The 16761-nt window shown below is 39.0% G+C and overlaps 1 protein-coding gene across 1 annotated transcript; it reads right to left on the minus strand.

Annotated features, from left to right (window-relative positions):
- On the minus strand, positions 1-7523 carry entpd5a (ectonucleoside triphosphate diphosphohydrolase 5a). The gene is made up of 13 exons (XM_047393013.1): positions 6885-7523; positions 6502-6581; positions 5408-5551; positions 4955-5030; positions 4697-4732; positions 3555-3643; positions 3387-3466; positions 3244-3305; positions 3055-3156; positions 2240-2383; positions 2071-2124; positions 272-387; positions 1-150 (listed from the first exon to the last, which is right to left on the minus strand). Exons 1-13 carry the CDS (start codon positions 7327-7329, stop codon positions 61-63), a joined length of 1518 nt encoding a protein of 505 aa, XP_047248969.1. The 5' UTR covers positions 7330-7523; the 3' UTR covers positions 1-60.
- Positions 7524-16761: the final 9238 nt, after the last annotated feature.

Consider the following 16761-nt stretch of genomic DNA (forward strand, 5'->3'; position numbering starts at 1 on the left):
AAACGAGGAGGCCCCACAGTGATAGACTGTCCCTCTCAGTGCCGGTGGCAGCGACAGCAGCTAGTCTTGGTGGATGTTGAAGTTTCTGAAGAAGTCAAAGGTCGCCCCCAGAGCCCAGCTGGTTTCCACATTGTTCACCTTCTTGGCCAGCTGACGAAAAAGGTAAGATAAGACTCTCCATCAGAGCAAATATAGACACTTTTCTCAATGTTTGTACCCAGTGACATCACGAGTCCCACATGTATTGCACTTTGGAACCTGGGTCACTTACATGCAGCACTGTGCTGTCCTTGAAGCCAAAGCCCTCCTTTAGTAGGCAGGTGATATATGTCATGTCCATGCAGAGGAATGGGCTGATGGCACGGTATTTGGTCATTTTGTTGCACACTGCAAACAAAATGACATAAAAACAAACACATTTCACATATTTCTAAATATTATTTGGATTTAAATCTGTAAAGAAGTACGTGGTAGACCTTTTGTAACCCCTGTGCTACTCAATCACAGGATGACCTTTCTGTTTTGCTTGTCTGCATACACATGAAGGTGTGAGGAGTATGGCTGCGGGTCAGCATAAGGCTGCGGGTGGGTGGTGGTGTTTAGCAGCCAAGCATGTGTTTGTGTGTGCCAGTGTGTTCTAGCATCCAGGTGGTGTGTATCTGCCAGGTGCCCACCTGCCTGGGACCTGCAGACATCTTCAGCTCAGCTGTAGTTAGACTAATTTATTGAGACCATGGGACAGTGTTCTCACAACACAAACAGTGTTATGTAACACACCAACTCATTTCTGCTGGTTATACTGAGGTTCTACATTACAGTGGTCAGAAAGTGAAGCTGATAACCAAAAAAGGTGGAAGTTTTTGTTTTCTGGCTTGAGAATTAGAGCTGTTTGGCTGTCAGTTTTCTGTATATGACATTTAGATGCCATGCCCTTAGGCAGAGGTTCCCAAACTTTTCATCTCTAGAACCACTAAATTCCTGTGGCAGAGACTTATGGCCCCCAGTTGAGGGCTGAAGTTCACAAGCACTACTTATAATACAGTAAAACTTGGGTTCAATAGTGGGGTACTGTGCTAGGTTGGTTCAGATTAGTGTTATTTGGCAATTACAAATCTAAGCAAACAAGAACCACATGTGGGGTTCTTCAAGGCTATATTCTCGGGCCATTTTTGTTCAAGATTTTTGTCCAGCAACATCTCTTACCATTCTTAAGCAAATGACTCACAACTTTTTATTTCCATGTCACCAAATGACCCTGGTCAATTATAATCACTGATTCAGTGTTTTCATGATATCAGTGAGTGGAGGGGTTAGATTTTCCTCCAAACTTAATGCAGAAAAGACAGAAATCATTGTTTATAGTCCCTAAAATCCAAGGTGATAGATCAAGATTCTCAACCAGACTGAATGAGGTTAAAGACCATAACACATGCAAGCACTCTAGGTGTCTTTATGGAGTCAAGGTTCAAATTTGGCATCCACATAAATTTCATCCGAAATCAGCCTACTTCCATTTAAAGAGCATTGCAGAATAGTTTCCTTTCAAAACAGGACACTAGTGTTGTTTTTTTTAGTAGGTTAGATTATTGTGATGGTCGGTTTACCTGTATTAAATCAATCAGGTAGCTCCAGCTCATTCAAAATGCTGCTGCCAAAGTTTTGAACCATATCAGGAAATTGTATGATATCACAGCAGTGTCTAAATCACTACACTGGCTTCCTGTCTGTAAAAGCATAGATTTTAAATAGTTTTAGTGGTCTATAAGGTACTGAATGCTCTTGGGCCTAAATACATTTAAGAGTTATTTGTCAGGTATAAACCATCTAGACCCCTCAGGTCATCAGACACCTGTTCACTCAGTGTTTCCAGGACCACAACAAAACAAGGGGAGATGGTGTGTAGTTTTCATACCCCTCAGCTCTTAAACCATATCCTGAAAACCTGAGATGTGCATAAACCATTGGCTCTTTTAAATCATGACAGTTTAATTTGTAGAGATCATCTCAAGACACCCAACGCTTTTGAGACGGTCTTTCAATGCTCTAAAGAAGTTATGGTGTAACTCTTACCTTCTTTGGCTTTCTTCTTAAAGTCTCTGACTTCAACCATACCACCTAGACTGCCTGTTGTGCAAGAAACACAAATGTGCAATTTGAATACCAACTTTATGAAGGAGATTATAATTAGCATAAAACATAATGGCATTGGAAAGTCACTCGCTGGCCTGTTCCCACTTACTGACAAGGCCAGTCTGCACAGCTCTGTCGAAGTAGTGGGAAAATGCATAGAAGACGCTGCTGCCTTTTACTTCGTAGGGCTGGTGAAAATTGCCCTTGACGACCCTCAAGACCTCGTAGTAGCACAGTTTGTAGCCCGCATACCCTGTAACAAGACAAGACAGCAGAGATTTAAAGAACGGTCTTCCTAAACATGAAGAGATTTGAAGAAAAGAAGTTGTTCTGCCAAGCAAAGATGCATGGAATGCAACTGGGAGAGCTGGAAGCCACGCTCTGAGGTCAGCGGGTAGATGAAACGTGGGGCTCACCAGACTTTATCTAAAGGACAACCCCAGAAGGACCAGTTTCACATACCCCAAGGGAACATTTGGGACAATTGTGCCACCAAAACCATATGCTGACAGGAGTGACAGCACAGCCCTGTTGTGCCGCCTATTTTGAAACACACATTTGTGACCAAGTGCTCTCTCTGCACTAGAAAATACAACAACACAGGGAAAACCCGACAACCTCTGGATACTTGACTGTGGTATGGGAGTGACTGGCTTATTTGTGAAGTTAACTGACAGTCTTCACTCTCATCTAAATACAAGGTTGACGACAGTTATTTTCCAAGTGGGAACAGAAAGACAGATAGGGTGACAAAACATGTGTTTGGTGCCAAGATTAAACAAGCATTGGCTGATATATGCTCTCACGTGAGATTGTATTGTACTGTACTCCGTTGTGTTGCAGTCTTTAGAGAGAGGAATGTATGGATTGTTGGAGTCAGGACAATGGGAGAGCATTCAAAACCTCAGGAGGCTTTTATCTTACCGCCTGGAATCCCGCTAACTTTATAGCTGTCCCCTCCAAATTTCACGTCTTCTCTGTATTTTTTTGGGAGGCAGGAACTAGTGAAGACTTTCCAATCCAGTCCTGGGAAAGCATAAACAATAAACACTGAGCATTTCTCAAAGCAAATGCACAAAGTGGACTTAGTGAAATGAATAAAAGATGATCTACCATCAGCTCCTAGTGCTCCAAGAGTTGCAAGGCGGGCAGCAACTAGCCCATTTCCAAGGTAGCTATGGAAAGATGGCATATTTTTAGAATAAATAAGTATCCATGCTTTATTATTAAAATAATTTATTAAATAAGTTATTTACCTGTGTGTGTAAAGTTCATATGTTTGGTTGAACAGGTTGAATTTGGCTGAGAATTTTGGTGGAGCAACTTCAATCGTTTTCTGGGTGATCAAAGACAAATTTTAGTTGGTTTTTATTTAAAGGGTTTAAAAGTAAACTTGTTTATTTCACTTATGAAAGACCACTCACCTTCGACTTTGGAAGGAAAGTGATCTGAGTAGATCCGCCACCCAAATCCAGAATGCCCACCGTCCTCCTGGTGTTGGAATACAAATGGCCTATTGAAAACAAATGAAAAGGAGCGTAACTCAATTTCTTGTTGAATATTGAAAATGCATTAATAATTAGTGGCTGCCATAGGAAAAAATGGAGTGCAGCGGCCATTTGTTTGGACCTTTGGATCTCGTGTGATTTTGCCTGTTAGGAAACCAGGAACTCTGTAAGTACTAAGCCTACCACTAGCAGCAGAAGATTGAAACTTGGTCTTTCAAAGTAAAGCTCACAAATACTTTCTAAAAAGGAGCCTTACTCTTTAATTAGGGAGAGTAGAAGTACTTAATTCATAAGGGGCTTAAACCAGCAATGTAAATGGATTTATTAATGCTTTTGAAATAAAGTTAACAGATACTCTTCAAAGTAGTAGACATAAATGTTGGAATATCACTGGAGTAGGTTTCAAATACATAATGGGCCTAAACCAGCAATCAGCAGGGTTGGTAATTTGGACTTTTAAAATAAAGCTTACAACGCTTTTCATAATAAAAATCTCAATATTTGCTTTGTTACATAAATTTAGGTTGAGCTTTTAAAGTGAAAGCTTATAAAAACTTTTCAAAATAAAAGTCTGAATCCTTTAGATGTTACATGATTGCAAAACTAAGTTCCACATTCCTAATGGGCCTGAAGGTATGAAGAAAATGGAGATTTGTAGACATTAAAAAAAAAGACTTCTAGACCCTCTAAATTAAAGTATTGCTATTTATGATTACAATTGTTGTTATTGGGCTTTAAGGTTCTAAAGTGAAGTAAGTTTGCTGTAAACCAGCAATAAAAAGGCATTAAGATGTTGGACAGTATGCACCAAGTCAAATTTTCTAGTTTCAGTCCGAATTCCGTCAAATTATAGTCACTAGTATCATCATAATGATTATAACTGTGCCCAACAACGAAGAGGACATTATAATTATTTCAAATAAATATGGTTAACCAACAGCAGTTCGAGGATATAAAGTATGTCTGGCTGTCCATTTGGGGTCAAGGATACAGGAATGTGTCTAAGTGCCTCCTAAAGCCACTAACACCGGCAAAGCATAACTCAAGAAATGCCTTACCTGTGAGGAAGTTCACTGTGACCCAGGCGAGGACTCCTAAAATCAAACGCACAAAAATAGTTACATTAGTCAGTCCCCCCCCTTTATATGGAAATTAAACACAGAACAATCTGAAGATGCCTTTTGGTCCTTGGTTTTAATGCTTTAACCAAAAATATCACTTTTGTGAAAGGAATTATGGGAAGACAATAGTTTTACAGGTCAAAATATACCTGGTTAGAAATTGCACCTTTGTCAATAAAGCAATAAGTTACCTACCTTCATTTGCTCCATTCATGATTGAAACGCTGTTCTCTGGCACAAAGAAAGATGATTCTTCAAATACTTCTTGCACCTTTAGGAGTGATTCAGCAAAGTTGTACCATTAATTTGAGCAGCAGTTACATGAGTAATCCTTTTTTGTCAAAAAACGTAAATATAAATTGATTTACAAACAGTACAGTTTGGTAGACTGTTTTGGAGTGACACACAACTGAACCACAAACTTGGCTGAAACAGAAGCCTGGATGCCAAAATACCAAACATGGTCGCTCCACACAACCCAACAACAGCTGTTCTTTGCAACATGATAACCACCAAATGGGCAGACTTGCTGCCGTTTCGTTCAGTGTCACTTGTAAGCACTTAGTGGTTTTCTCATCCCTATCCCTGGTGGGACGGCTGGGGTTTGACCCAAGCTGTCTGATAGCAGAGTAAAATTATGTGCCTCACCTCCTTTAGCAAGGCATTGGCCTTCTCCATGGGCAGCAGACGCAGACCCGCCGTGGCCTTCAGGACCACAGGTGTCCTCCCCCATTCCTCCTCTGGCACCGTCTTTTTGGCAATCTTCAGCAGCTGACGGATGGTGTTCCCACCCTGCAGAAGGCGACAAAAAGTATTTCTTCCATTTTCTTGTAAAGTTATATGAACCTTTTAATTTGTGCACTTTTTTTTTTATTCTTAGAAGAAAGAGAGAAGCTGCTATTTTTGTACCTACAATGAGTTTACATCACATGAACCAAACCCCATGAAAATCCAAGGGGTTCAGTGACAGTGAGCAACTCCCTATGTAAAACACCAGCTCATTCCTTCTGGTTAGAAATGAGGTTCTACATTCCAGTGGTCAAAAAGTTAAGCTGATAAACCTAGCATGCATTTATTTTTCTCTGGTGGGGAATTAAGAGCTAATCTGGTGCCAGTTTCAAACAAAATATGCTTCTGTCAGATGTTTTCTGTTGCATAAACAGTAATTCCCAAAGTTTCACATTCTTCCTGCAAAATACCCATGGTAGGAACTTCTGACTCCTAGTATTGAGCCTTATAAACCAGTAATCTCAAATTTAATTGTCTGGTATTGTGTTTGTTTGGTTCTGAACTTATTTGGCAGAGTGGGACTACTTTGTGTCATTTTCGAAAATAAACTTTACAGAACAAAGGTTTCATATGGGGTTCCTCAAGGTACCATTCTTGGGTCCTTTTTATTCATTATTTGTATACTCCCCCTAGGTCTGATTATGGAGCACTACAATATCTCTTTACCATACCTATGTTGATCATACACAACATGATTACAGCCCCAAAAAGTCATTGAGTGACTGTGTTCATGGTATCAATCAATGGAGAAAAGACTGATATCATTTATGTCCCAACATGCAAAGTTGGAGTGCAGCAGTTTTTTTGTGCAGAAGGAAAACACAGCCGTTATTTTGGAATTACAAATGTTGACATCACATAAAACTCACTAAATATTTAAGTGGTTTTAGTGGGTCAGTGATAATGAGTAACTCCCTATAAAAAGAAGTGATGGTGCTAACAGGCATACATACCTCCTCAGGGTTGTCCTTATATTCAGACAGTCCAGGTTTCACTGCATGGAACATTTCATTGTCCAGAACAGGCAGCTCAACTAAAAAAACAGTCAGGGCACAGATCATACAATTTATAATTAAAAAGTTATAGTGTTTTATTTTTGCATTTTTGCAGCTCTGGCTTCTAATTACATTTACTTTCATCTACATTTAGGCTTAGTTTTAAAGGTTTAAAGCTTCCTGCACAGTTGACTCAGACAGGCTCATTAAAAGTCCCCCTCTGCCACTTTTAGATTTGCCCTTGCACTCTGCTGGTGCATGTTGGTCCTGACACCACACAGCCAATGACCTAACAGCAAACAGAGTGGGAGTCAGCTGTTCAGAGAGGGCTGTGCACTCACCGGGATCCTTCTGAATGAACTTGTAGATGTGGATCCTGGTGCCGGTGCTCCCAGCATCAAACATGATTCCGTAAAACACCCGACTCTCACGATTTCTGTCGGGGGAGGGGACTTCGGGGCCGAGCTGTAGCACCTGAGTCTGGTGATGGGTCTCAGGTGCCGGATGCACGACTTCGGGCACCGGGTAGAAAGCCTCAGGGATGGTGTGGACAACTTCGGGCGCCGGGTGGAACACCTCGGGGACCTCGGGGTAGGTCGGGACGCCGGACTGGGAGACTTCGGGCGCCGGATTTACAACGTCTGGGAGGAGGTTTTCTGTGTTGGTGGAGGGCTCCCTGTAGCGGAAAAAGTGCGGGATGTAGCGGTGGTGGCGGTAGTAGGTCGCTTCGGTGAAGAGGCTCCCAGTCAGGAGCCACAGAGTGAGGATGAGGGTCTGCTTGGCCATCGTGTTCAGAGCCTGAGGTGCAGAGAAGAAGACCTGTGGATGCTGGAGACCAGGGCTGACAGGGGAGCTGCAGCAAAGAGGCAGAGTGGGTGCGATGCTCACTCAGGACTGTCCCCTCATCTGATTACAGTATATAAAGACATAAGGGCTTGGCATGGGGCCACATCTGGAGCAGCCATCCACCAATCCTGTGACGGTACATCCCAACTCCATCAGGAGTCCCCCACCCTCCCCTCCACCCTCCTTAGAGCAGAGCTGAAGACTACCTGCCTCCAAGCTGCATTACCCTTTTTCCTTTCATTTTTTATATGAAGCATTATTGTTGGCTGTGATTTCTCCTGGCTGTATTGAAGCCAAAGAAAATCCCCATATGAAAGGAGAGAGGGTGTAGAAAAGTAATAACTCACACTGATAAACTTGAAAGAAATGGTCCTAAAATACTTAATGCCTGCAGAAATTCCTTCATGCTGGAACTTTTTGAGCTTTTATAACTTCATAACTGCTTAATTTTTGCTTAAATTATGTCTGATGTATTTTTTCTGGCTGTTATAGAAGCAATCCTGATTGTTTCCACATTTCCAGAAATTAACACCAATCTTACAGCATTTTAAAATTTGCACATATATTGGGATTATGGCTTTATTTCTTGTGGGTTTGTGGAGAGATTACTCTAACAGACCACAACTAAACTTCTTTGGTGATATATTTTCATATATCAGTGGTGGTTCTTGATGTGGCTCACTGTTGAGGGCTGCTGGCCAAGGGATGCCCCAAACAAAGTAATTTATAAGTTACCATAAAGGTTTTCTATTGCTTATATGCATGTAATGTCAATGGGGAATGTGTGCCCCCTAGGCAGTGAAAGCACTGTCAAAAATATTGGTCAACATCCCTTCTTGCTAATTATGCTAAAGTTGATATATGAGTAACAGCTTCCTGTTCTGCACCAAATCAAAGAGTTTTTTTTGTATTTATTTAGATTTTTATGATTTGTTAAACCAACAATATTTGTCTTCTTAGTTTTCTAAAAAAAAAAAAAAATGATTGATTGAAAACAGATTAAACTAATTATTTTTCTTTAGTTTTAATGTTTCTATGTTACCTAGTAAAACTTTAAAGTTGTTTCCTTTAGAAATGCCTTCAACCCTACAAAAAAAAGAATGACCTAAAAATGTTAAAGTAACTATGCCAGGCCTGTTTTTATGCAATACACTAAACTAAACAAGAAGTGCATGGAATATGGGCCTAAAGCTTTTAATTGTAATGAATAAGGTGTGTGGGGTGGAGGGTTAGGTCAGAGGCGTGACAATGAAATCATCTTTTTCAGATGTATGAAAATCCCACTGATTACAAGCCCAATCACCTCACGTGATTTGGGCTTGTAAACGCTCTTTAAAAATTTAAAAAATAGTGTTTACAGATCATCAATTTTTAAAAAAAAGACAATTTCAGGGTCCCTCTAAGCTGTGGGGCTAGTTCTCTGGTGAGCCCTTACTGAAGTCCGGCTATGGTGTACAGGACGGCATACTAAAAAAAAAAAATCTTTAACCTTCTCTTCACAATCCAACTATTTCATCAACTTTCCAAAATGCATTCAATCTGCTCTCCAACTGGCATAAAAGTTAAAAGAATGTTACAGCAACCATCTCACTCCTACTCATCTCTGTGTTAACCACAGCGTTTCTAAGGGAAAAATGTTTAGGCTGCGAGGCACATTTCAGGACAGAATGCATGAAAAGCATGAGTAGCTGTTTCTCCAATTTAGGCAGAAGTCTGGCATGGCATAAACTAATTTTCTGTCTCAAGCACAATTCCTAGTAGCAGGATGCAAATGCATCAAGTATACCCACACCAGAGCAAAAAGTCCTTATATAAAGGTAGTTTTGTGTACTTTACATCAAGATGACAGAATAAAGTTAACTGAAACATCCCTCGTAAACTGACCCTGTCGCAACTCAACCCCCTCTTTGTTTCAGCTTCAGCAAAGACTTAGCCAGAACTGATGCTGTTGGCACGAGCTGCAGGGAGGGTATGAGGAGGGCAAACATGCTGTTAGAGAGCAAGAACTCCACTGTGAGGACAATGTGGGGAGGGTGGGGCCTGGCAGCAGTGTTCACCCATCATGCCATTCCACTCCCTGGACACTCAACTGTGCAAAGCACTGTTCCAACGCTGTAATTTGGACTAAAAATATTGGACTTTCTTTCCTCCTTCCTTTTTTGCAAATACTGCGGCTACTTTTTTCAATCTTGCAGCTCACCAGAATGGTCGTTTGCCCCTATCAAAGTCTGCATGTGCAGAACCGCTGTCTTGTGCTCGTGGATGTCTCAGTTTTTCAGCCATGTGAGGGGAGATTAATGAAAATATTCTGTTAGAAATTACTAAGGACTTGATCTGCCATGTGAACTAATTTCAAAACCGTTTATAGTATGTTCAGACAGATCCTGTGCGTAATATTTGTAATGTGCAATATTTGGTCAGCAGTAATCCACTTAAGTACAGTGAGGGTTTCTGTGGTAAATCATACACACCTACATTCATTTTGCAACTGTAAAGATATGCAGCAGCAATAACTTTCTAAAACAGATTTCATATCAAACAACATCAACTTTTATGTGCTCATAGATATTTTAAAATGAATGCTGAAAAGGCTTGTTGAGATGCTGAAATATGCACTGCTGTGTGAGCTTATGTCTGAGGCATGACACAGCACATTACGCACACACACACTGTGTAAAACAAGCACTCGTTTCAAAATCTGGTATTACGTTTTAAGTTAACTGAAACCCTAAAGCACGAGAAGGGACCCCAGCTTTGTAATCTACACTCTGCTATATATCATTAATATGCTGCAATGTTGCCCTCTGGAATGTCATGTTTGTGGGTGTCCTACCCCAACAAGTCCATTGAAGAGACCCAAACCTTGTCATTACAATTCCAGTGATAATGACAGCTTTGAAAAGCTCCGGGTTATTTCAGTTTTCTCTCCTCACTGTCATAGTAATTACCTTTAAATTTAGTCTTCAAACTATCGTCGTGATGCCAGAGCACAGAGCAACCCAATACGATTCAGTTTACAGTAGCTACACCCAACATGCTCTCAGTTTCTACCTCTTTTTTGTGTGTGCTTGTTTGATAAATAATCAACTCTGGACAGTCAGGCTCCGGAACAAGATGACGGAGAAAATTCAGTGGTTTCAGCCTGAATTATAACCTGCCTTTACATTGTTTCTGTTGAAAGCGTTTACTTAAAGATGTGAGCAAACTATCTCAGCGGTTTTCACACAACTGCACCAGAAAACAACGGCAGGGATGGCAGTGGAAAAACATACTGTTGTTTTCAGGACAACATGAACAATACTGCTGACAGGAGCCAAATGTACCTCATGTCAACTTGTGGGAAGAGATCATGTGCAAACAGATCCTGTGTGATGGAGCCCAGCGTGAGAAAACCAATTACATGACAAGATACATATTCAGTCAGTCCACAGGCTGCTCAAGGGAACATGCATCTAAGTCCCTGATTAGTTTATTGATTCATTCAATCATTGCTTTAATACAAGAACACAACAATAAATTAGAATGCAATCAAAAAGTTAATTTATCTTAGTAATTCAATTCAAAAAGTGGAACTCTTACATAAGACCAATATGAAAGGTTTGTAACCAAAGAAATTATGTTATGCTCTACACGAAGGTTGTCCAAAGTGCGGTGCGGGGGCCGTTTGCAGCCCTCTGAGTGATTTTGTGCAGCCCCCAAGAATTGTGGAATGGAGCAAATCTTACCTGCAAACACTGGTGGTTGTTGCAGATGGACACTTGTTGTTGTTGCTGTATGTTTTAGGGAGATATTAGGCCGATATTTTCGCAGACAAATAAAATCTTAAAATAAAAAATGTGTAGTACAACAAACAAATTTCAGGTTTCTACATTCGTTTTATGTTTTTAGTAAATAGAACTAAAAACTTGTAGCAACTTTTACTCAAAAGCAGATATGGGTCACCCCGCTTGCCCCTTCATTGATTAACACAGTGAGATTGACCTATGTCCAGTTCTTGTTAGTGAGCCAGGATTTTAAAAATTCTTCTAACCTAAAAAGGAAACAATCAACCCCTCAAAACTGGAAACTTTATGCTTATTATAACACAATTGTGAAAGATGCTATTTATGTTTTGGATATACAAATATTTACACACTTTTCCACAAAAATTGGACTATTTTGTTTATTTCAATAAAATCTTTCATGTTTATTTATAATTGAGCAGATTAAAAAAGAAATAATTTTTTTTTAACAATAATACATGTTTTGGCCCCCAAGTGCATTCAACTTTTTTCTACAATTTTTGATTTTATGGCAAAAGTTTGGACACCACTGCCCCACACCATCATGGGCACGACTCTGGATGGACATTGTCCAGAAGACAGTTCCTGATACCCTCCTGCAGTCACTTTTGGTGGTGCAGTAAGCCTTTACAAGGTCAATCATAAGGAAGCTGGCTGTATCCAAGCTTATTAGGCTTATTGTTGTCAAGTTAAATGATTCAAATTTGAAAAATGACAGGTAAGAGACCAAATTTTCTGTTTTTCTATATTTTTTTAGAACAGCTTGTATCTCTAAGAAGAATGCTATTTAAATCACACAAACAGGTACGTGTGATTTCTTACTGTTGTTGCTGATCAACAGTCACAGCCAAAACCACTCAGAATCTTATCAGAAAAAAGGACTGTGGTTTTACACTGTCCAAGTCAATACCAGAAAAAAATGTTTGGTGCAAAAAAAAAAAAGAGATTTAAGAAAGAAACACCCCCTAAAAAACATCGTGATAATTTTGTGGTCAAAGATTCACAGAAGAAAACAACGAAACCTTGTAGACTAAATTTCAGGTATGATGCAATTATAACTTGTTAAGGACAGAACATTTATCACTTGATAGTTTCTCTGGTTTTACTGATCTACAGGTGAGAACATTGAAACAGCTTAACTTTTTCCATGTATCATTAATGTCTTAATAATTGATATTAGAAATTAAAGCTATTTTCTAGCTGTATTGAATAAATTTTTGAAAGACTGGAAATAAAAAAATGGACGGTTCAGAACTTTTTTCCCTCTTATTCTCTGGTGAGTTTCTGTAGAAAAAAATTCTTTGAAAAATAAATAAAAATCAGTTTTGCTTGTTATGTTTTCTGCTATTTTTTTTTTCTTTTTGGTGAGCCTCAGTGACCTAGCAGCCTATTTCACTCACTACTGTATTGTGAGCTCAAAACCACAGCAACAATGGAGCTGACTTTAACTTTTTATTTTGATCTTTTGTCCTCTTCATCTGATCTGAATAATTATACAAGCCACAACTGCAATGCTTTTTGGGTTTTTTTTAACAAGAAATGGCTGCACAACTCAGAATTTATAATGAATTTATTCATATGCACACAGATCAAATACATACAGGCCACAATATGTACATACATTCAGTCAAATATTTCATTAAGTGGTGCTGAAGGTTCTAGAGCAGGGATGTCCAAAGTGAGGCCCAGGGGCCATTTGCGGCTCTTTGAATAATTCTGTGTGGTCCAAATCTGATGAGATTTTTAAAGACAAATTTATATCTCCTTAAATTGGAAATGTTAGGTACAACACAAAGTTTTTTTCTTTTACCATTTATGGTTTTTTTTTGCCTACATTTGAATATTGTAGCAAGTAGGGCCACAAACATCTTATTGTGATTTTTTTTACTGAAAAACAGACATGGGAACACCCATTCATTAACCTTGGCTAAATAGCTACAGCAAAGAAAAAAAGTCCTTGTTTTTATTGCTGGGAATAGACTGAAAACATTTTCTAGACCCACAAAACAGAGAACATTCAACCAAAACAGTTAGGAAACTTTTTTTAAGGCAAATGTCTGAGAACCTTTTTCAGAGATACAATAATTTGTTCTTTCTGCTTGCTTTCATTAAATATTGCATGCCTGACTTATTGCCAAGCAAGCAAAAAGAAAAGAAATCACAATCATAGTATTTTGTGTTTTAAATTATGCCCCCTGAGCACTTTTAACTTGGTGATTTTGGCCCGCAGTGCCAAAGGTTCGGACACCATCCATCCATTTTCTATACCTGCTTCTTCCGTACAGGGTCGCGGGGGAGCTGGTGCCTATCTCCAGGAGTATACAGGTGAGAGGTGGGGTACACCCTGGATGGGTCGCCAGTCCATCGCAGGGCCACACAGAGACGAACTGGACAAACATTAGGCACACACTCATTCATATTTAACCCAAAACCAATTAACCTTACAGTCATGTTTTTGGACTGTGGGAGGAAACCGGAGTACCCGGAGAAAACCCACACATGCACGGGGAGAACATGCAAACTCCATGCATCTAAAATGTAGTTACTTGAATAGGCCAAGATCTACTTTCTTCTCATTATTAATTGTTTTTAGGTACTGCTTTGAGTTGGTCTCAGCCACCATAAACAAGGTTTGTTTGACAACACTCATTGGCTAAACCAATCTTCAGAAAAATTAAGATTTTTTGTGCCATGTTAAACAACTGCAGATCTCAAAATCAGCAAACATTTAAGAATTAACACAAGCCTCATATCAAGGCTCAAAACTGCCATGAACTGGAATTTGCTAGAACATCAGTGTCACTGTCTACAGTGAATAGAGTTTAAGATCACTGTTAGGATTAGGAATCTGATAATATTATTTAATATTAATAATTTATCAAATAATATTTTGGTCTGTTAAGGGTTGTCCTGTGAATACCAGCCCAGTAAGGCAATGGTATTAGGACAAAATAGAAAGGTGTGAGACGAGCTCTGACATTACTCTGTGGAATGAATTCACACAATTTCTTAAAATACACAAATCTATTAACAAAAATAAGTCAACTCAAAGTCAAACATATTTCAATCAACAAACTCTTTACTATGCTAAAACAATCCAACTAAACTACCAAGCAGAATGAAAGAATAACGGGGACTAAGACTAATGGGCTATGTACAATATAAACAAGTTGATTAAAGATGGTTGAAAATCATGACTGAAAGAGTGATGCAACATTACCATGCAATGTTTATGTTTGAGAATCAAGGATTATCTTGAAGAATCTGGAAGTGATGTGAAGTTAGTCTTGGAACCAACTTAGACAACCATTCACAATGCAAGATCAGCTAAAACATTATTTTACTAAAATAATGTTTTAAATAATGATCTGCTGAATAAAACCAACCTTCTGGATGACCATTTCTCAACGGTGTCCAATTAGCTGCCTTTATTTATTAAAATAATATTTAAAGAAATATTATTAAGGGAAGGGTAAAACATTTAAGGACGTATTTTGGAAAAGAGCCACATCTTTCTGGACAAAGGGGGCTTAATGGTGTTTACTTAGTTATCAAATTTAGTAAAATGATGTTAGGGAAATATTATTTACTGGTTTGAAACTAAACCTTTCTGGGTAAATATTATTTAGCACCAGCACGTGTCCTTAGCTGTTGGCAGTTAAGCTAACAGAGGAGACTAATAGCTTAGCACCAGAATCAAACACACACCTTTAAAATTACCGTTGATAAAAGGGTTAAAATGCATGAGCGCGGACGGCGCGTTATGATCAATCTTCTGTTTAAAATCACCCTTTAATAAATTGTGTCTTAACTTTAAAAACACACAAACAAAGAACACAACCTGAACAGGTGTGCTGCAGATATTCTGCTAGCACCAAGATAGCTGAATTCAACACAAACAAAACCAAACTTCATAAAATGAAAAACGTTTAGATCATTTCAACCAAAATCACTTCTATGTTCTTCTGCCAAACCGTTCTGTCCGCCAACCACACTGCACGTTAACTCGGTGATGCGGCTCCTGTTGTCCTTCTCTCAGACAGGGAAAACCGCTCTGCTCGGCTTCATAGAGACCGCTTCTCTGTAGGGAACTTCTCTGGGACAGTTTGCTTCTGCAGGCCTCAGAGAGAGAAAGTCAAGCCAGGCATGTACCTTAATTCCCGTTTTTATGAATGAATACTGGGTACACAAACAGTTATTCACTCATACTTAACTTGTACATATGATCGCGTGATCTTATGACACTCTTGGATCCAGTTGAAGAGTTATGTCTGTTTGCCAGCAAAGAGACATCAGCGCGCTTATCTCTCCTATCCGGTCCTTTCGAAGGCCTGTGGAAGAGGTCGGCTTGTTGGAGAGGGGGTGCTCTTATTCAGACAGTGGCATCATGGGAAGTCTGCTGCTACCCCCCTTTCCTCAGTTGCTGGAAGTCAGTTAAATGCAATTTATTTTGAAAGTTCCAGAAAAGTGTTTACCGGAGTTTAATGTTGAAACCCATGGCTGGGTCCCAACATCACCATGGACTGGTAGGGAGGCAACCAAGAAAGGGACCTCAAATTTTAAATCAGTACCTCAAAGCTCAATTAACTCCCAACATGGAGAAACCAAACGTCTTCTGGACAAAACCTTTAAGGTCAAAGGAGACACAGGTTGGTCCACAATGACAAGAAGTATGTTGGGTTCATCAAGATAAGGTTTTCTAGCTTAGAACACTGTATCAACTGTCAAGCATGTTGGCAGTAACATCATGCTGTGGGATAGTTTTGCGTAGGAAGACTACCTCTGAATTGTTTAACTTCACCTCAAATCTACAGCCAATTATTAATTCTGCCAAGATCAGCGGTCAACTAAACAGTCAGAATTATGCCAGAAGCTTGTTGACATATAAAACAAGTGAGTAATTGAAGAGAAACTTGCCACTTATCCAAATATTAATGAGGGTGAAATATATATTAATAAATGTATGTATAGGTTTTACGCTGTATGGACAAAAATATATTCCAATAGAGGTTGTTTGTTGCGTAATCATTCCAAGAACAATAAAGCGTGGCTCACAAAAATAAATAAAAGTCTAAAATAAATGTCATTTATGCTCAAGATGAGTGTATGTAACGTATTGATAGAAAGATATGTGTTTGTCTTTTCCATATGTTTGAGAAAATGGAAATGTTTCAAGCATTTTTATGAGCATTTTTTAAAAATAAATATAGGCTATATCTCCATGATTCCTCAAAACACTTTTGAAACATCTGTTGAAAATAACAACCTTTAAGCCGGTATTAAACAAATACTTTTCATTAAGTATTGTAATCTTAAATGTTGTATTTTCATTAGCTGTAGGCAGAAAATCATGCTAATTAACAGAAACAAAGGCTTGAAAACATTAATCTGTGTGTAATCTATAGTACGTGTTCCACTTAGTAAATTGAATTACTGAAATAAATTAACTTTTCAATGATATTCTAATTTACTGGATATGACACACAAACACACACACACACACACACACACACACATATATATATATATATATATATATAGATAAATATTGCTGGGGGCTCTTTACTCAACAGCTGAATATATGAACTGG

Source organism: Girardinichthys multiradiatus, chromosome 19 (assembly GCF_021462225.1).
Source record: "Girardinichthys multiradiatus isolate DD_20200921_A chromosome 19, DD_fGirMul_XY1, whole genome shotgun sequence".
Lineage (NCBI taxonomy): Eukaryota > Metazoa > Chordata > Actinopteri > Cyprinodontiformes > Goodeidae > Girardinichthys > Girardinichthys multiradiatus.